The following is a 19,925-nucleotide window of genomic DNA, read 5'->3' as shown; positions in this document are numbered from 1 at the left end:
GCTTTGATATTATGTGCGCACTACAACCGCTATTCAACTGATCGAGTGTCCATTCTAGATAAGCATACCAGTAGTACTACTGGTACTTTTGATATTTAAAAATCGGGTAACAGTTTACGGAATGCAAGAACAGGGTCATGGACCACGACAGACCACACATCCACAATTTTGACAATCCAAGGATCCTGATGCAGCTGCAAGATCAAGATGTCAGTTGTTCTGGCCAACCGCAGATATTTCCTCTTCTGGCCAGCCCGAGTCTCATCAAGCCTTCAATATTACCGATTGGTGGAAAATAATAAAGTCGCATAAAGTGAATAAGTCAGGTGACTAGTCTCTACTTATCTCAGCTGTGACGTATTTATGTATATTCAGCGGACGGCAAACGCGAATGTGCCATGACATCATACCAGCTCCCGTCGACGCGTCCCTCGCCATCTGTCACTTGATCACAGCCCACCGTTGGAGGTGAACCACGTCCGCAATCCATACATCAGAACCTAATAACTACTGTGTACCACATGTGTACCAAAGCCGTCATGTATCTGAGCTTGGCAAAACCACATACGTCATGCCGTTCTTCAACCAGTCCATCTCACCACACATATATACTTTGAGTGGAGGATCGAGGGGCAGAATGCTCGGAATCATTCTACATCAACCGTGTTTGCTCTGGACCATATCTCTTTCATCTTGAGTTGAACAGTAGCTTTTCAATCATCGAAAATGGACACTATCAAGCAAACCATGGCTACCACGCCCAACCACACCGAAGAAGAACAGCGCAAGCTATACGACAGCCTTCCTGCCGAGCAACGCAATAAGCAGTCCTTCACGGAGTGGGTCAAAGAAGCCTACAACGAGCAATACGAGAAGTGGATACCTTGGCTGGAGGACCAATATCTTAAGTGGTTCGGCAAAGGTGATAACAAGGCTTCCTACGTGACCAAGGGTACGCCAGCTTCCTCTTCATATTGTCTGCTCCTGCCCATGCTAACTGTCCCAACCAGATAACCTTTCCAAGACCAAGGTCACCGGCGTTAAGCAAGCCGATCAGATCCAAGACGACGTGAATAACCTCGTTGGAAACCAGTTGGGCGAAAACGGTCTGCTGGTTCCTGTCGGTAACATGGTCTCCAAGGAGGGGCTCAATCGCGCTGAGCGTGGAGGAAAAGATAAAAATGGCTCTTATGGAGGACCCCTCGGAGGAGCAACCGATCCTATTGTCGACAACTCTAAAAAGGCAGGCCAGGGACTGGCTACTGGAATACAGTCGGCTGGGTCTTCCGTTGCTAGCGGAGCCAGGAGTTGGGGGAGTGCGATCCCAGGGTTTGGCAGCAAGTGAGGTGGTACTTGGGCCTGCCCTGCTGATATCTCATGACTGTATGATCTAACGTCCTGTTATGACTTTTTTTTTTTTTTTTCGGCGTTTTCGTTTCCTTATTCTTTCACAGTTCACCGTCTGCTTCTCATCTAGGCTGTACAATTTAATCGCTTGTATATCTTAACTTCCGGACTACTCCCCGTCCTATTCGAATATCTCTACAAGCATTGTGGTAAATAGGGGATCAAACATTAGGGCAGTAACCTTGATAGTAACAGTAGGCATCGGTGCAACGTAAGAAGGATCCTGTGTACTCTGTCGACAGTCGATTAACATGTATTTGCGAACTTCAGCACAGAAAGATATTTCCACAGTCATTTGAGCAGGGGTATACAGCCAACAGTGCAATGCATCATATTGATTTTCAAGAAAGGTAACTTTTACGAAGATTGACCGCCATATAGTCCGTCAAAACCGGTAGAACCTAGCGAACCTCGAGTAAGATACCTCGGGTTTGAACGGATTTAAGAACATACAGTCCCAGAAAAAGCAGCTGGGATTCTGTGAAAAAAAGGCGGTGGCAGAATAACACTCTGGCCTCAGGCAACGGTGTATTTCAATGATCCTGATGTATGACATTCTTCATCATCACATAGAATTGTATGTATCTCACCGTGATATCACCGCCTCTAAGCAGTACAATGGCAATGATGAAACCTCGACTTCAACCCAAACCCAAAGTCTGCGGGATAATACCATTGTAGCGAAGCTTAAGCTTATTAAGATCGAGGCAGCCATCCCGCGTGCACTATATGACCCACTTTATCCACATCGGAAAGACACAGTTCAGGATAACCAGGGGCAGAAGAAATCTTCAAGATGTTGTCTTTGGGAAAGTATTGATGGTGGCGATGGCAAATGCGTCATGCATTAGGTGGACTTGAGAAATGGGGACGTCATTTACGGGCTGTTAGTGGTAAGGGGATATTATATAGATTGGGACGTTGGCTGGTGTACATGTGCATAGAAGAACTACCATTCTTGACATTATGAGATGAGATGAATTCAAACACTACTGCATAGTATTAATCATTGATTGAGTGTTGAAGTGGATGTAAGTGTGTACTACCAATTGCTAACTAATAAGACGATGGTCATCTCACATTTGTAGCTAGCTTAACAATCAAAATGCCGCACACCAAAACCGACACCGCGTTCCGATACCCCCAGAACGATGAGCAAAGCCGTCGTCTTCGCAACACCACCCAGAATCAAAGAGCTGCTGAGCGACAGCAATCTTCATCGCAGTCAGCCACTGCAGCATCCCTGGCAGCCGATCCGACCTCTAGCTGGGGTCCAGAGGAATACTTTGAGACCACCGTCGATGAGTATGGTAATCCGGTCACCGATCAGTGGTCGTTTACAGATGGTGCGAGGATGAATAGAGGCGTCTCAGGCCAGGATGAGGCGGATGCCTTTGAGGCTGCGAATGATAAATTTGATTAGGTTTAGTGTCTTGAATTATGGATGCGCATGTTGATGTGTTCTGAGACGGTCATTTCTGTTCAACATGTGATACGTGAAATGGATATGGAACTCCATTGATACTGAAGATACTATATACTACTGGATAATAAAAGTCGAGATATTTCACGCATATAGCCGTTGTATTTGACTCGCGTTAGACCTGCTTATCGACTTCTCCGGCTTGGTATTGACCGACCCGCCACCCGTGCTGAAGTGACAGGATTCGCCCCGTAATTAAGCCTCTAATGGTGAATATGTGATTCACAATCCAGATAATGATAAGCATGAGGGTTAGTGCAGTGGACCACACTTTGAATGCGGGGGAGTCCATGACTTTCCCAAGCTGGACGGCGCCATTGGCATATACACCCTGCAATATCCTGTCAGATCATGAATCTCAAAAATGAGCATACACTCACCCATGGAAAAACTAGAGACCAGGCTGAAAGTGAATACTGCATCCTCCGCCAGCCTCCGGGTTGTTTGAAAGCAGTATGCAAAATACTTATGATGGCGTAGCCCCACCAAAATGTCCCGTAGCCCCAAGAGAGCAAACCGGCAAATTGACTGGCAAAGCCAATTGGGATCGCTGCTTCAGCGGTCAGGAATGACCCCCGATTGTACTCTGCAAATGCCCCAGAACGTACAACCTGCCCGAGAATGAGCAGCGCAAAGCTGCCCTGCCCAAACGGGCCACAGAGAATCATATCTTGGTAGACCTGATCCATGGGCATGAACTCGCGCTCGAAGAGACGCGCAATGAAGACATCGGCAAAGACCATGGCCAAGGGAATACCGACGCCGACTTCAAGGTATGCTACAATGATAACCGGGACTTGCAGTCGAGCACCAATTCCACTATACTCACATATGACACCTCCGCCCGCGGCGGAGGTCAACGCAGATATCAATGGAAGCAGAACGGCAGGTACAATAGCTTTGATCCCGGGAGCTTGTAGCTTCACGAAAATGTACGGTATCCCCATAACAGCAAACAAAGCCATAGCCGTATTGATCCACCACAGAACGTATGAGGCCATTGGCCATCCTGCACCCCATTGCTGAGCAACGGCTAAGGCGATCATTTGAATGATAGTCGTGAATGTTATAGAGACACTAGCAAGGCATGATACCTCTACCATGCTTGTCCGGAGGGCTCGTGCGACGTTCTGTGGATACATGAAGATTCGCGCAAGGTAGACGGATACGCATAGTGCCAGGAGAACAATTGTATATACCCAAACTATCACAGAGATAATACGCAAGCCCTTGAATTGGTAGTCCAGTTGATGAAGAATAACGGCCAATACGCCAGTACCTTGTGGGAGGAGAAACCATTGTGAGGAAAAATTCCAAATGGCGATGCAGACTGGCGACGTTGGTACTTGTGTGTCTTGGGACTCATAATTTTGCATTTCGCAGAGATATTCGAGTCAATGCCTTGTATATTAACGGAAGAGGGTCTGGCAAGCGTTGCCTTCAAGGATGAAATTCAAAACGTAGGGTATCTTGACCTGAATGACAACATGATCCCCTTGACCGTACAGCTAGTGATCTCACGATGGTAATTGCTCGATTCGATTCCAATCTACAGCAAGAAGCATGCCCGACAGGAAAGTCAAGTTACAAGAGCTCTAGAACGGGGCTGCTACGGCTCTGACCAACCTTTGTCTGTTCTAGATGAGGCTGCAGTGACGTAACTCGGCCCAAGAAAATGGGTGGTAACCGTCCGTTGGAAATCCCATGGAACTGGCGCAGTTCAACTTCCCGATAACTGTACCGAATACTAGTATCCGGATATAGGCGACCGACAGCAGTGGCTCTAGTCAGACGTAGCACAGCATTACTGTGTCCCCCTGGTCATAAGAGTGCTTGTTACAATAAGAAGGGACCGTCTAGTTGTGTATCACAACAACTGACACTTGCGGAACAGGTATCAGATTCTTGCGCTGGCATCGACTCCAGCAATGGCTTGCTCTGTTTCGGACGAATATCATCGGGCTAGACTGTGACCTGAAGGATCGATCCAGGAGTTTGACGGCTCGGGTTTCTAATCCGATCTGGAAGATAATTGTTTAGTCAAGACCGGGAACAGCAAGAACCGCAAGACTATCTGTTTAACTACTTTGCCAAAACAGTTATTCAATGTCATGCTGAGTGCGATGGGGACCCAAGCTCACGAGTGATGCTGATCAAAGGGTCCGTTCGGTTTGGGAAAGGAAGGGCGCCCTGTGCTTGCCGTTGGAATCCACGGAACGATTCCGATTGACTGCACGGGATTTGCGAACTGACTCCCAGTGGGACGAAGAAAGAAACCCATCTTACTTTGCGGAGGCAGGATGGCACTTTGTGTCGGAAGGGTGGTGACTCCTGGTGTTGCCGAGAAGATGGAATGGTGGAGAATTGCCTTGAAAATGAGGCTGGAGGGGGCACTAACCCAGTCGGGCCGAGCGTGACGCCTTTCCCGATGAGGCAGGTCAGGTGGGTGTCACGGGTCTATCTTATCGCTTATCATCTGACCGGTTCCTGGCAGAAGCTCCCCTTCCCAGCTCCTCGTATTTATTCCTCCCCAGGTTGTTGTTTGCTCTTCTCCCTGTCTCGCCTTCTCTCCAGCCTCCATTCAACGGGCTCCATCCCCTTCTCTCTGGAGCCCTCTATCCTTTATTCTTCCTTAGATATCATTATTCATATAGTGCCTTGTTTCGCTCACCATGCGCATTGACTCCGCGGCGCTACATCTGGTCCCAGTCCTCCTGGGCCAGGTCGGTGCTTTACAATTACCCTTGGTCCAAGACTCCAATTCACAGTGGCAGAAACCAAATGCAGGTGATAAACCCCTAATTAGCTCTCCGTTGCTTCAAGAGCAGGTCAAGGCGGAGAATCTGTTGGACAGGGCCCGGCAGCTTTACAAGATTGCGGAGCTGGGAGAAGACGAGTATAACCACCCCACTCGCGTCATTGGCAGTAAAGGTACGATATATTTTTCATCATGTCCCTGGAATACGATAATTAGCTGACAACCTTTGCTCCCCAGGTCACCTTGGCACGCTCGACTACATATACTCCACCCTTACCGACCTCGGTGATTATTATACTGTCGTCAATCAGTCCTTCCCTGCCGTAAGCGGTAATGTCTTCGAGTCTCGCCTTGTCCTTGGTCACGATGTTCCCAAGTCAGCTACACCAATGGGTCTCACTCCTCCAACGAGGAATAAGGAGCCGGTATATGGCTCTCTGGTTGCTGTATCCAACCTCGGGTGTGAGGCCTCGGACTACCCGTCCAACTTGAAAGGCGCCGTTGCATTTATCAGTCGGGGAAGCTGTCCGTTCGGGACCAAGTCTCAATTAGCTGGTAAAGCGGGAGCTGTTGCTGCCGTCATCTACAACAACGAGCGGGGTGACCTAAGCGGAACTCTAGGAAACCCAACCCCCGATCATGTTGCTACCTTTGGTATCTCAGACGAGGATGCTGCCCCAGTCCTGGAGAAGTTGAATAAAGGCGAGAAGGTGGACGCTATCGCCTACGTTGATGCCATAGTAGAGACCATCCACACCACCAATATCATCGCGCAGACCACGGATGGTGACCCGAACAATTGTGTAATGCTGGGTGGCCACAGTGACAGCGTGGCCGAGGGCCCGGGTATCAATGACGACGGGTCTGGTACTCTGACCCTTTTGGAGCTTGCCACATTGCTCACCCAGTTCCGTGTCAACAACTGCGTGCGATTTGCTTGGTGGGCCGCCGAGGAGGAAGGCCTTCTCGGATCTGACTATTACGTGTCCGTTCTCACCCCGGAAGAGAACCGCAAGATCCGCTTGTTCATGGACTACGACATGCTCGGCTCGCCCAACTTTGCGTACCAAGTTTACAATGCCACTAATGCTGTGAACCCCGAGGGATCTGAGGAGCTTCGTGATCTGTACACCGACTTTTACGAAGATCATGGGTTCAACTACACGTACATTCCGTTTGACGGACGCAGCGACTATGATGCCTTCATTCGGCATGGTATTCCGGGTGGTGGCATTGCCACGGGAGCAGAGGGTATCAAGACTGTCGAGGAAGCGGACATGTTTGGTGGGGTTGCTGGCCAATGGTATGACCCGTGTTACCATCAGATCTGCGATACGGTGGCCAATGTGAACTTGACTGCGTGGGAGTGGAACACCAAGGTAGGACCGCATCCAGCATTAGTTACTGTTATGCCGATCATTCTTTTGCTAACTGGGATGATTTACCTTAGCTCGTTGCCCACTCCATTGCGACTTACGCCAAGTCCTTTGACGGATTCCCGGAACGGTCCGATGAACCCATCAGCCCTGCTGCTTTTGAGGAACCGAAGTACCATGGCCACGCGTTGCAATTGTAAGATCCGTGTGCCCCAAAGCTTGGTAGTGGGGCAAATATCTGTAGCAGAGACCAAGTCCTTTCTCGAACCTGAGCCCCACTTGGTCTTTCCATCTTTTGAGTTGAACAAGTAGACCGTTACTCGTCATGTAGACGAAGACCTGGCAGAACCGTTGTATTTTGTAGACATTTATGGGGGAATTGTCTGTTATGAATTCATGTGCTTGTGGGATATGGTTAGGTATTTCTCGCAAATGACCTCGGCTTCCTCTATCATTTCCCGCCTCGCACCCTCATACCGATTTCCGTTAACTTAATATCATCTGTAGTCTTCGCGGTAATACTACAGGGACCCAGGGTGTCCTGTGGGGAGCCCAAATCCAGAATGGAACAGCTGCATCGGTGCTTAATCTATTGTCCATACAACGCAGAGGCACTTTCAGTCTAAGCTAAAAGGAGGCATTATTCAGAGATAGAGTGAGTGTCAATATGCCGTTGATTCATGCGAGATTCGTGCAAAAACAGCCCACTGCCCTATATAACAAAGTATATTGCTCTCTGCCTCTCCGGGTAGAGATCGACACTTCCGGAACCGCCATGAAACGTTGGTGGGCCTCGGAGCGTCGAGGATTGACACTAGGGCCGCGCTAGAATCCCCCAGGGTCTGCAAAATACCCTATGGGGTGACCTCGAACAGGGCGTGAAACGGCAATTCCTCCGAAAGCGTTGCGAAAGTGGCTACAAAGTGGTGATCCAGACCATCACGCGGTTCCGGAACAATTACCGTTCTTATTTGGCACTTTACGGCGTGGAGTGGAGTCATCCCCCTTTGTTGAAACAACACGGGCATGTTTCCTTTGCCGTCCGGTTCGTTGCCTATAAAGACAGGGTAGGTCTGTTCGGGAAAAAGACACAATCAGCGCCTATCCCGTCCGTCGAAGTCTATTGCCATACCCTATCACGGATCATCAGACTCATCACAATGCGTGGAATTGACGCTCTTGCCTTCCTGGCCGCCATTGGTGCCGCTCACGGCCAGAGCACGGTCGGATTCGGCCCTTACTTTTCTCTGGGCCCTACTCAGTCGTGGATCAGGGAGGCCAACACCACCTTGGTTCTGCCCGAGGCTCCTAGCCCCCAGAAGGACCGTCTTGCTCTCTGGCCCGGCATGGGTACAAGCGGTGGTGATCTGATCCAGGCCCTCGCTGTCTCTTTCTCTGATCCCAACTCGTAAGTAGATTGAGTAAGAGTACGACTGCTCGGGACACTTGTTAAAAGGTGATTACAGGAACTGTGGTGCCAGCTCTGGACAGTGGTGTACATGGGCTAGCACCCTTGAAGGTGAGTCCCCATGGTTTTATTATACCAGTATTGGTCAAGCTAACTTCGTGGTAGGTACGCAACTCGGCGGCAAGGAAGTCCCGGCTTCTGCTGGCGACAAGGTGACCATGCACTGTAAGCATCTCATTTGCTATGTCCACGGCTCCCCTCAAGGATGGAAACTAACCTCCATCTACCTGAAGACAAGTACAACGACAGCACGGGCAAGTACGACCAGACCGTCTCGATCAATGGCGAGGTGGTCTCAACTCTTTCGACCAGTGCGTTTCGCCGATTATAATTTATGGTTTTGTTTGTATACTGATCAAGACCAGGCTCGGGACAAGCCCAGGGCTGGGGCACGGCAGTTGAGTGCCAGGATGATGCGTGCCAGAGCACCGCAGGAGCTCACAGTAAGTACCTAAATCGTCTTTCGGAAGAAATAAGCAGAATTAACAGAGACACTCAGAGTACCTTGACACCACTATTATCCTGAACGCCGAGGATAACTCCTTTGGCGACACCTTGTCTATCAACGAGGCCAGCTCCTCCGGACTGTCGACCTCGGATAACGGCAAGACTTGGACTGTGTCGACCATCAACATCGACTCGCACACCTACAACCTGTGAGGTTGATGTTATTCATGTATAGTACTGGCAGATGATTGGAACTCTCTTAAGAGTTCCCCTTGAACAAATTGATGTATATAGCTACGAAAATAAGCACGCGCTGGTGAGCTAGGAATCATCCTCCATGACACTGATTCAACGTATTCAATAGAACATGAACATATTAACTACTGGCAGACAGCGTCCTATGCGTAGGGACATGGGCAATCAATAATTCGTGAAGCAAACACTTAGAAGAACTTGTTAACCTCCTGGTTGATTCCCTGGTTAACAGCCCCATCCATGCCAGAAGGAACATACTGGTCAACCTTCTGGTCAACCATCGAGTCGACAAAGTTACCACCCTGTCCTCCATTGTTAGAGCCGCTCTGATTGTTGTTGTTCCCGCCGTGGTTGTTGAGTAAGCCTTCATAAGAGTTTATTGTCAGTCACCATTTCCAACCTCCAAGCCAGTCACTTCTCGAATGATAGGGAAAGGAAACAAACCCTCTGCCTTATTCACCAAGCCGCCAAGGCCACCAGAGGAGCCACCGAAGGAGTCATTTCCACCACCAGAGCCTCCGAAGTTATCCTGGTTATTCCTGCCCCCGCCAAATCCGGAGTCATTACCGCCAAAGCCAGAGTTGCCAGAGCTGTTACCACCGAATCCAGAGTCATTTCCGCCATGTCCTGGAATCGTTGCCTCCGAAGTTGGAGTCACCACCACCACCACCCCCGCCAAAGCCCGAGTCATTACCTCCAAACCCAGAACCGCCTCCACCGAAGTTGGAGTCGTTACCGCTGAAGTTGTTGTTGTCGCGCCCATTATCACCACCATATCCGGAGTTGCCGCCCCCGAAGTTGTTACCGCCGCCGTTGCCTCCAAAGCCCGAGTCATTTCCTCCGAATCCAGAGCCACCTCCCCCAAACTGGGAGTCGTTACCTCCAAAGCCGGAGTCGTTGCCTCCGAAACTGTCACCACCACCGCGACGGCCACCGCCAAAGTTGTCTTGTCCGTAGGAGTCCATGGTGTATTTGAAAAAGGCCTATGTTGATAGAGATTGTATAGAATGGATGAAGTATGGATTCGAAATGAGTATGAGAAGGAGAAATATCAAGATGGAGGGAGAGGGAAACAGAGACGTAGGAATCGTCCAGCTTTATCAGCGCAGTCCCAGCAGCAGCAGCAGCGGGTTGACCCCTCTATTCCACAACTACGAGCTTGCGCCATTTCTTCGCCACACGGCTTCAGCCCTTTAGCCATCGAAACTCTGTTTTGAGATCACCTAGTCCCAAAATAGTGGCACAATCCATGCATATGATGTCAAGCGCACACTAGTCAAAGAGCTAAGATGCACCCTAGGGGTCTCGATTTCGAATCACGATGCGAGATCTCGTCGGTGATGGCGCTAAGCTCGAGGGCGAGTCAGCTCGGGGACCATCCAATTCCGAGGGGATCCGATCGTATGTGATAAGCTTGGGTTCTGGGTTGTAGTGTGGCAAATGTGCTTCTGATTGCAGTACGGTGTGAGCTGAATTAGGCAGATTGTTGATCATTTACTCCCGCCCATATTGTTTAGTGTTCAAAATATGCCTTATAGCACCAATTAATTGCTTCCTCTGGGTCATCGTGCACCTTGGGTCTGTGCCAGGTACCTTTTCAGTTGTGTTCACTGTCAACAATGCTAAGACTAAGGACAGCGCAACCGACCAACCAGATCCCATACCCGTCCCACAACACCGAATCAAGCTTCGGGACAAGCTTCCCTTGACCCGTAGGCGCACTAAAAACTGAGCCCTGAGCCCTGATCCCTGATCCCTGATGGGTCCGTCCAGATCCCGAAGGACTTAGTGCTCAGCGTGGTGTGTGCTCTCTAAAGGGTCCCGGAATCATATCTGATTTTCCAATTTTCTTGGTCATGATAGAGAAATTCTTGTAAAAAAACACCTTGAAGACTCTCTAACCATCTGCACCATTTCAGCAACACCCTTGGATCATGTCAAGTGATCTTCAAAACACATTGATCTGCAAACCGGGTTTCGAATCTGAGCCGGGCTCCTTCCTTCTTTCTCACCGGGAAGTAAGCCCAATTCTCCGGACTGATCACGGGAATGGATCTTACTTTCTGAGATACGATATTTCCCCTCCAGTAAATGCGATAATTACTATCATTGTTGGGGTTTCCGGAGACCATTTTTATCAGCTAACGTTAGTAAGGTCGGGCTCGGGATTACTCAATAGCTGCTCTCCTATTGGCTAGTATGGGACGTCTAGTAAGACACCGTGCTTCACATAAAAAGCAATGTCACTCCCCCCCCCCCCCCGGTAATTCTCAATTTTCACATGATAATTAAATTTACTGGTCACCTGATGGCAGTCAAAAATATATAACCATGGATATAAGAAATAACCCAGAAGAGTCCTCTGATTAGTTATAAGGGGAGAGATCCTGAACTAGCAAATATGAAAAACAACCCAATCTGATCCAGTTGGCTACCTGAATCAACCAGTGGGACCATAGCCTTCTGTCGACGTATCTCGTCGTGGAGGAAGAAGGGACGGCAGCTGTAGAGAAACGTGTACGGTTTATTCTGGGACATTAAGTTCACCGGTCAGAGAAGATGTCAATCTAACCTTACAGTATTGGATCACCTTTGTCAACACGACATTCCTTGAACCTGTAAGATCTACGATCTCTTGAGACTAACCTAAACTCTGAAGAATTTGTCTAGATATCATGCTATAAGCTTCATGTAAGATCGATACAGAGAATATTAGCCAAAACGTAACTCATCTATTCCCGAAACATGAAATGAAGTGTAGTTTAAGCATAGTCAGAAACTTCAACACCCACGACAAATTGGCAGATGACTACACAGAATATTAGGCATCCTTGGATATGTCTTTTGGATCTTAGACGCCTCGGCTCGAGCCACCTTATCCACTTGACGTATTATATCACTGATATCTTCGGGCTGCACGGCAGGATTCATAGCACAAAGTCGAAGAGTATTCCGTCCCCGAATTTGGGTAGTTAGTATGGCAGCAATATTCTCCATCAAAAGCCGTTGTGAAATAGCACTGTTCAGTGAGTCTAGCTCCTCTTCGCTGAACCCGCGAGGTGCATATCTGAAAACCACAATGCTAGCAACTGTTGGCGCCGGAATGATCCAGTTCTTATACTGCCGGATACTACGGTCCGCTTGACGGGCAAGAAGAAACCCCTGATCAATCATCTCACCGACACGACGACTACCTAAGACTTTGAGAGTGAGCCAAAGAGACATCGCACGCGCGGGGCGACTGAGCTCTGGACTGAGTTTATTGAAATTAATCGTGTCCTGCGGTGCCAATATAGTATTCATATATTCGGCATCAAAGGAGAAGCTGTGTCTGAGAGAGTTGACGTGCCGCGTGAGCACGATTCCGCAACTATATGTCTGGAAGAGCCACTTGTGGCCATCCCAGGAAGCGCTGTCCGCCCGATCGATGCCATCAATCAGGTGGCGATGCTTGTCGGATAGTGCGATGGATGCACCATATGCACTGTCTACATGGAGCCATAGCCCTTCATCTCGTGCGATGTCAGCTAATTCATGGAGAGGATCGATGCTGCCGGTGTTGGTGCTCCCGCAATTGGCGACAAGAAGGAAAGGAACGCGTCCGAGTTGACGATCCGCAGTAATGACTTGGCGTAAGATATCCACATCTATGTGGAAGTCATCATCAGTTGGTATCTTCTGGACCTGATAGTCCATGAAGCCGGCGATATGTAGGGCTTTCATAACGGAGAGGTGTGTTTGGTCGGACATGTAGATAGTGGCATTTGCTCGCTGCGAGGGTTGGAGTTTCTCATCCCGGGCTGCAATTATGGCTGTCATGTTTGCCATCGAACCACCGGAAACAAAGCACCCTCCAACTGAATCTGGCAGCCCCAGCTGGGCACCCAGCCAGAGGATCATGGCCTTTTCAACCGCACTCGGACCAGAGCTCGTATCCCAGGTGGTAACATTTACATTCCAGATGGAAGTGAGGGCATCACCCAGACGGGCAATAGGGTTTGGGCAAACTGGTATATAAGCAAAGCAATGTGGGTGACTGAGGCGCATTTGGTAATTAAAGAGTGTCATGGCTTGTTGAATGGAGGAAGCGAGATCTCGAGGATGATCGTCCGGCATGACTTTATCTTGCATGTCTTGTATCTCATGGGTATCGAGCTTTCGAAAGATGGGGTCTGATGGGGCTGGAGAATCGGTTGTGAGAAGTTGAGTCAATAATGACCTCGCTTCTGACATGATCTCAGACAGACTTTTGTCTGACTGGTCTTGAAGTTCATTGAAACGCATGTTAACAAGTTTGAAGGAGTAATCAGTTGAGAGGGCGATAGGGCAACAAAGAGGTCTGTGACGTGTCAAGGTGCTGTCAGTACATACGGAATATGCAGGTCTGGGTGGCCTTTATAGTGAAAGCCGTACCCGGGCCAATGTGCTCAGCAAGATGAGATATGTTGTAAGATGGATTATGGCTTGGATAGTTTCCAGAGCCAATTAGATCGTAATGATCATAGTAAGAGAGATCGAGTAGAATCAGTCTATCAAGACCAAGATCACAAAAAGAAAGGTTAAAATCGCGCACTCCGCAGCTGAGAACTTCCAGCCTCACAAAAGCAAAGTTACGGACATCAAAGGCTCTCATAGTTTTGGAATGCCCAAAGCCTTACGACTTATGTGGTCGCTCCATCTCCCTCTGCTGCGTGTGCCGATCTTCTTAGAAATACAACGTCCAAGGCTGATATGACATTTCAATAGTTTACCTAGTTACTTGGTTGGTGCTAGCTTCGAGTGACAAACCATAGATGTATTCAAGTGCATAGTACGTAACGTCATCGTATGGCTGAAAGCGTGTACTAACATCCCACTGCTGAAGCACTCGCAACGAGTACAGTGTGTAGCTGAGCTTTTGAACATCCAATTTAGATCTTTACAATGACTGCTTACACGAGTCATGCCAAGTAGCGTCAGTAATGGGTATAGGATGAGCTATGTAGATCTATTGGTAATAGCGGTGTGGTCCCGGGAAAGTCGCCGTGATAAGTCACTTGTGTATGGGCAACCGCCTCGTGACACATGCCCTTTGAGCCGGATCAACTGCTGCATTGGGCCGTTACACAAGAATCCGTGCATTTGACCGAGTCACTGATGAGCTTATCCATTAGAAGGAGATAATAAACTTTAAAATTTGATGGAAGAGGTCAACAGACTCGGCGGATATCAATGTGTGACAAAAATGAAACATCAGGCTCGCCGCAACTTTGTCATTCAAAGTTCCTTCAGCCACCTAACTCAACCGCAACAATGAGTCTGTAACGAAGACCGGAGCACGAAGAAGTGTCACCGAGCATTAGCTTTACGCTGACGCCGGCTCTAGGCCAAATATGTTATAGCGGGAGTGATCGTTGAGATATTCTTTTTTCTCTTTCCTTTCCTTTTCGCCCAAAGGAGAGGCATAAGATAATCCAATCAGGCTGCAAGTCGCTCATATCATCACTCCATAGCATACATGTATGTACGCCTCACTCATCATCCGGACACTTATGGGAACTGGTTGTATTGGCCAATCCCCCGGCACGGTCCGTCAATCTCAACACGATCCAACTGCTGGACTGCCTTACCATCAGCCCCGAAGCGAAGCACCTTGCCGCCCGATACGAGCGAGGAGTTCACTGGCTGCCACCCAAGTGACTGCGGTCCGTTCAACGGATCCTTCAGGAAGGCGAGGATATGATCCTGCATGGTCCGGCTGACCTCCGCTTCGAAGGTGGTGCTATTCCCCAGGTACTCCTGAATAGGATAGGTGCCAAAGTTCATCGGCAGATCACTAGCATGGTAGGCGCCGAGCCAGCGGAATGGATTCAGGTTCGGATATTGTCCAGCATTCTGGTAGCGGTAAACGGGGATATTCTGCTGGTTGCGAAGAAGCGTCGAGTTGGCCGTGGGGCAGATCCAGTCAGTCAGATCACCCTCCAATACGGCATCCGGGTCCGGGCCAGCAGTCAAATTGTTCACGGGATAGGTGATCAAGGATGCGTACTCGTTGGCACAGTTGGAGATGATTGCAGGGCGATGTGCGACCTTCCCTGCAGCTGAGCGGGCGGGATAATCGCTGAAAATCAAGCGCTCGTCGGGAACGACACTGAAGCTCAGCGCGGGTTCAGTGCCATTGTCTGAGTACTGGCCGATGAAATTTGAGATTTGCGCAAAGGGAATTTGTCGCATGCACTCGAGCTCGGCTGCGGGATTGGGGAAGTCACAGTTGAACTGCTTGGCAACAAAGGTAAAGTTCGTCTGGTCGTAGTCCGAGAATCCAAGTGACTTGAGTGCAGTGCCGGACTGCATGAAGTATCCACGTACCAGTGGGTTGTCATGATAGGCATAAGAGTGGAAGTCGACGCTTTGCGAGCCAGCCGACTGGCCCCATTGCACGATCTTGTAGCGATCACCGCCAAATTGTTCAATGTTCTCGTATACCCACTCCAGAGCAGCGCGCTGATCCATAATACCCAGGTTCTGTTCCTTCAGTCCCCGCGCATTGGGCCAGCCGAAGATGTTCACACGGTAGTTGATAGTCACTACAATGTGTTCTTGGGTACGCTCGACCCAATTTGTAGGTTTCTGCCACCCAATGTTGATTCCGCCGGTGGTGAAAGCTCCACCGGTCATGAAGAATAGGACAGGGAGCTTGGATGCGGTCGTAGCGTTGGCTGGCGTCCAGATGGCAAGGTACAGACAGTCTTCAGATGTCGCTTCTCCCACGAGACCGGAGCTGTACCCTTGATTCCCATTGTATATTTCATCCCCGGGCCCCAGGTACTGGTTCCACAGGGAAGTCGCGGAAGACACAAACTGCGGGCAGGAAGGTGGATAATGGTATGTAGTATGATGTGTCGTGGAGTTGGGAAGCTTGGCCGGAGGTAGCCATCTCCGCGAGGCCACAGGAGGTTCTGCAAAAGCGATGGATTTGAAGATGCGGGTGTTGGGGTACTGATCCTCAACTACTCCGGTATACACTCCGGTACGAGTCCGAACGGTTAGGCTGTCACCATTCGCATCAGACGATTCGAGGCCCGCTGTGGCCAGAATCCCTGGCACAAGGCAGGTCAGTGCTAGAAATCCGGAGGCCAACCGCATGATGTTTACTGGAGGAATGATGAAGTGAAGCCCGGCAGCAGGGATCGATGAGTCGCCTTTATAGTGGGCTGATTCGAAGTGCGGTCATCGTCCGTCTAACCGGCAGCCCTCACACCCGGACATTGTCAAATATTCTGCGTGACGTAACGACGGAATTGCGAAGGATTCGGCGCCAACAAGCCTTAATCGCAGCAATTCGGGCTTGGTGCTACCACTGTATGGGGTCTGTTCGGACAGCCATGCCGGGTTCGAGGTAGTGAGTACCGGCGGGGCCCCGTAATCCGGTCAACGCGGGGAATGCGGCACGCTGAGTGGCAGCCACCCCGAGTCCGAACCAATGGACAGTTGAGACCTGCTAGGGTCGGGCAGATTTTCTCGGGATACATTACCAATGACAGTAGTCTGGGGGGTTGAATCACCGATTCTCGGAGATTTCATGGCATCGTGCCGCGGCGGGCCTCGTGATGACGGTCCCGATTGCACGAAAGAGGTCAATGGATCGTTTTAGCCCCATACTACCGGAACTGTGTTTATGCGCAGGACGATTGGTGTTGACGAAATTGTAGGAACTGAAACCACTTGTGTTCTATTGTCGCATGGGACAAGCTGGCACTTTGCCAACCTAGAACGGGATCACGCGCCATCAAGCGGACGTGGACCGCAGCGCGCACCTAATGCTGCTCGCTGTCTTCTCACAAGCATTCAGTAGCTAAATATATCAGTCCTAAGCTAGGTAACAATCTGCTGAGGAGTTGACATTGAACAGAATTTTCTGTGGAAGATGACTGTTAAAGAGGAGGTAAGGGGGAACTATGATGATGACGCGAGAATCTCGAAGAAGACTAGCGCCAAATTTGGGGATGATTCATCAACCGCACCAATCATTATTTGGGCTTCTCTTGCGCTAGTCCGAATCCATACGCCGGCCGTCTCGCCTCAGGCATTAAGCCGATATCTCACCCTTGCAGGATGGTCCTCTAGACACAAGACCCTAGTAATCGCCATCACCTGGGTGTTTTGGGCGGTCGAACTGGCGACGGGGCTGAGTATCCGTAAGTATGAGAATATCTTTCGACTCAGTCCACATTGCTTACCCATCACCTTCTCACATAAATACTCAGCATATCCGTGCCTTTGCCGCTTGGATACGACCGTATAGGCCTAAAGTATTGTGCTCGCCGAAACTGCCCTGACAGCTGAATACCAGAATCTTCGTCTTCTTCCTCTTTAGTAATGTTAGTGATCCCGTCCCCGCCGCGCGCGAGCAGATCCCAGTGGACTCCATTCAGTCCCCACGGTGGGCCTGGTAAGGAGGTGTCCTTGTACATGGGGAACTCAAGACAGACGAGCAAGCCTCCGGGATGGAGGAGCTGGCTCATCCGCTCAGCCCATTTTCGACGGAGGTCCAGGTGGAGGGCACAGAGGAACTGTTGATTGTGAGCTTCGTTGCTTAATTTTGGAGGTTGTTCTGTAGCACATAGGCCGGGTGGCCGGGGGTAATATACCGTATAGTCATAGATCAAATCGAACTTGTCACCATCCTGTAGAGCTTGACTCTCCCACTCGGAGCTGAAAAAGTCACCCGCAATAAATTTTACACTCCCTACAACGCTAGTAGTGACGGCTCCTGCGGAGAAGTTATACCCTTGTGGACTCTGCATTTCAGAGGTGGCGTACTTTGTTGCCTCTGAAACACCAGTGGTGGATATATCGAGACCGTAGACATCAAAGCCATGCAGAGCTAACATGACGGGATCATAGCCTCGTCCACAGCCCTGTAAGAGTATCATAGCTAGTTAGTATATTATACAAGATTCTTTATAGCGATTCCGCGAACCTCCGGCCTGCTGACTGGCTGGTGGAAAGGGGAGAGAATTACCGGAACGAGAGCTTTCTTCCTTCGTCCATCGCGAGTATATGGAAAGAAGACATCCTGCTGCTGCTCTACTACATCGACTAGTGCAATTGAAGGACTCCCTCTATCCCAAAGAACGCTCTCGTTGGAGTCCCAGAGTGCGGACCAGCCTGAGCCTTGGTCCTCCGCTCTCCTGGTATGAGTTAGCTAGGTTCGGTCCGGGCCTTTGATGCGAGCAAAAATTCCCAGCGTACCGGTCGGCAAAATGGCTAATAAGGCGGCCTTGAACAGGAGGATTAGGTGCTTCGGACATTGTATGGGAGGAGACTGACACTTGATATGCGACGGCTGGAGGCTTCGACAGACCCCAAGATGCGTCACCAATGGAAAGTCAAATCGTGGTAAGACCGAGAATGGTCCCCGATTGGTGACGGGAGCCTCGAGCGGGTCTCCGCCAACGGTAAGTGATATGGTTCTCGCCCAAATTTTACTATGCTATGCATCGTCCCCTGTCTAACAGTCGTCCATTTAGATGTGAACATAAGGATTCAACACTGTAACATTGAAGCAAATGGCTCGGCGATCAAGCAGTGGCCCGCTCGAACGCTGAATGCGGAGGGGTTTGACGCCGATGATACCCGGCGATTGTATCTTGAGCTGACTGTGGTCAGCACTGCAACCCATGTGTGGTCGCTCGCGTCGGTAAATCTCCGCTGGCATCTCGTCTGACGTGAGAAACGGTATATCAGTATGCTTCACAAGCATATGCACTCGATTAGCTCTGTTTCAAAGCACGGGCTGTTGCGACCGTGTTTCTCCGACTACACCACCTGTCCGGGATACAGAGGACTAAAGGGGACCTCAACGCGACCTACAGAGGTAAGAGGGAAGATCTCACAACCTCGGCAGTGTACATCATTAGTTCTTACTGACCTATGGTCTAGACTATCCCTAGTGGAGCATTTGCCTATCTGCCTTCCCTTTCAGTCCGTAAGATGATATCGATTGTGGGCGCCCACCAAAACCCACCAAAATCCTTCTGATGAAATAGAATTGCTACGGTCTCTCTAACGTGCATATTTCATCTCGGCATTTTGTCGGCCGAACAGTATCCTTTTAGTGCCGGATACCAGAGACATTCTTCGCGTGGCTCACATACGGTGTTTGCTGGTATTCCCCGGTGACATTCAGTGCGCTTTGGCGGGGCGAGAAGCATAGCAATGCAGAACACGTACTTGATAGGTTGTCAGAGCATTTACCACCGGGTCAGCTCGGGCAGACCTCGTACGGGTCTCGAGATTATGGTCTAATTTTGTCGTTCAAAGTGATCTTCGACGGAGAGTTGCGATGATCCCTTCCAGCTGCGATCGATTGACTTCGCATGCTACAAGGTGCATGTGAGACCTTGGTGGGGCATGGGTGTAACCTGTATGCAGCAGACACCGGGCAACAATCATCTCGCCTTCGAGAGAGATGGCTTGCTTGCTCGAGGGTGTCTACACCAGCAGTAAGACCCAATGATGGTTCGATTACTCTTGAAACGGTGCAAGGGGCATTTACTCTCCGTCAGCTGTACCACAATTCGATTACGAATAGGCACTGCAAGAGCGGCTGGCAACCCTCATAGCCGGCGTTACACCTGGTGCCCAAGGGCAGCGATACGTTCAACTGCTCCGATTAACCTGCCTACAGCGAATTGCAAAAAGGTAGATCATCGACCCTAGACCCGTGAGTCAAAACTGTGGAAACGT

At 49.8% G+C, this 19,925-nt stretch overlaps 9 protein-coding genes across 9 annotated transcripts; 5 read left to right on the top strand and 4 right to left on the bottom strand.

Annotated features, from left to right (window-relative positions):
- The first annotated feature begins 461 nt into the window (after nt 1–461).
- BDQ94DRAFT_151821 (uncharacterized protein) lies at nt 462–1,424 on the top strand. The gene is made up of 2 exons (XM_026767823.1): nt 462–952; nt 1,011–1,424. The coding sequence occupies exons 1-2, from the start codon at nt 727–729 to the stop codon at nt 1,343–1,345; spliced, it is 561 nt and encodes a 186-aa protein (XP_026621560.1). The 5' UTR covers nt 462–726; the 3' UTR covers nt 1,346–1,424.
- Nucleotides 1,425–2,512: 1,088 nt separating this feature from the next.
- On the top strand, nt 2,513–2,830 carry BDQ94DRAFT_174611 (uncharacterized protein; the record flags this gene model as incomplete). The annotated part of the gene is made up of 1 exon (XM_026772380.1): nt 2,513–2,830. One exon carries the CDS (start codon nt 2,513–2,515, stop codon nt 2,828–2,830), a length of 318 nt encoding a protein of 105 aa, XP_026621559.1.
- A 120-nt stretch (nt 2,831–2,950) lies between these two features.
- BDQ94DRAFT_151819 (putative malic acid transport protein) lies at nt 2,951–4,534 on the bottom strand. The gene is made up of 2 exons (XM_026767822.1): nt 4,517–4,534; nt 2,951–4,439 (listed from the first exon to the last, which is right to left on the bottom strand). Exon 2 carries the CDS (start codon nt 4,264–4,266, stop codon nt 3,235–3,237), a length of 1,032 nt encoding a protein of 343 aa, XP_026621558.1. The 5' UTR covers nt 4,267–4,439; nt 4,517–4,534; the 3' UTR covers nt 2,951–3,234.
- An 880-nt stretch (nt 4,535–5,414) lies between these two features.
- On the top strand, nt 5,415–7,711 carry BDQ94DRAFT_151816 (uncharacterized protein). The gene is made up of 3 exons (XM_026767821.1): nt 5,415–5,821; nt 5,886–7,027; nt 7,099–7,711. Exons 1-3 carry the CDS (start codon nt 5,563–5,565, stop codon nt 7,222–7,224), a joined length of 1,527 nt encoding a protein of 508 aa, XP_026621557.1. The 5' UTR covers nt 5,415–5,562; the 3' UTR covers nt 7,225–7,711.
- A 334-nt stretch (nt 7,712–8,045) lies between these two features.
- On the top strand, nt 8,046–9,384 carry BDQ94DRAFT_96410 (uncharacterized protein). The gene is made up of 6 exons (XM_026776932.1): nt 8,046–8,432; nt 8,491–8,543; nt 8,598–8,657; nt 8,726–8,803; nt 8,858–8,935; nt 8,992–9,384. Exons 1-6 carry the CDS (start codon nt 8,185–8,187, stop codon nt 9,150–9,152), a joined length of 678 nt encoding a protein of 225 aa, XP_026621556.1. The 5' UTR covers nt 8,046–8,184; the 3' UTR covers nt 9,153–9,384.
- On the top strand, nt 9,385–10,289 carry BDQ94DRAFT_96411 (uncharacterized protein). Its single transcript, XM_026776933.1, has one exon. It carries the CDS (start codon nt 9,617–9,619, stop codon nt 10,184–10,186), a length of 570 nt encoding a protein of 189 aa, XP_026621555.1. The 5' UTR covers nt 9,385–9,616; the 3' UTR covers nt 10,187–10,289.
- Nucleotides 10,290–11,975: 1,686 nt separating this feature from the next.
- On the bottom strand, nt 11,976–13,478 carry BDQ94DRAFT_162703 (pyridoxal phosphate-dependent decarboxylase family protein; the record flags this gene model as incomplete). The annotated part of the gene is made up of 1 exon (XM_026769599.1): nt 11,976–13,478. The coding sequence occupies one exon, from the start codon at nt 13,476–13,478 to the stop codon at nt 11,976–11,978; it is 1,503 nt and encodes a 500-aa protein (XP_026621554.1).
- Nucleotides 13,479–14,553: 1,075 nt separating this feature from the next.
- On the bottom strand, nt 14,554–16,319 carry BDQ94DRAFT_183400 (alpha/beta-hydrolase; the record flags this gene model as incomplete). Its single annotated transcript, XM_026774404.1, has 1 exon — nt 14,554–16,319. One exon carries the CDS (start codon nt 16,317–16,319, stop codon nt 14,724–14,726), a length of 1,596 nt encoding a protein of 531 aa, XP_026621553.1. The 3' UTR covers nt 14,554–14,723.
- A 991-nt stretch (nt 16,320–17,310) lies between these two features.
- Nucleotides 17,311–18,487, bottom strand: BDQ94DRAFT_174604 (S-adenosyl-L-methionine-dependent methyltransferase; the record flags this gene model as incomplete). Its single annotated transcript, XM_026772379.1, has 5 exons — nt 17,311–17,361; nt 17,429–17,746; nt 17,825–18,094; nt 18,157–18,367; nt 18,429–18,487. The coding sequence occupies 5 exons, from the start codon at nt 18,485–18,487 to the stop codon at nt 17,311–17,313; spliced, it is 909 nt and encodes a 302-aa protein (XP_026621552.1).
- Between the last annotated feature and the right edge of the window lie 1,438 nt (nt 18,488–19,925).

This window comes from Aspergillus welwitschiae (assembly GCF_003344945.1).
Source record: "Aspergillus welwitschiae strain CBS 139.54b unplaced genomic scaffold BDQ94scaffold_44, whole genome shotgun sequence".
In the NCBI taxonomy this organism is placed as follows: domain Eukaryota; kingdom Fungi; phylum Ascomycota; class Eurotiomycetes; order Eurotiales; family Aspergillaceae; genus Aspergillus; species Aspergillus welwitschiae.
Note: the sequence above shows the minus strand (reverse complement) of the source record. Positions and strands in the feature narration are given on the sequence as shown.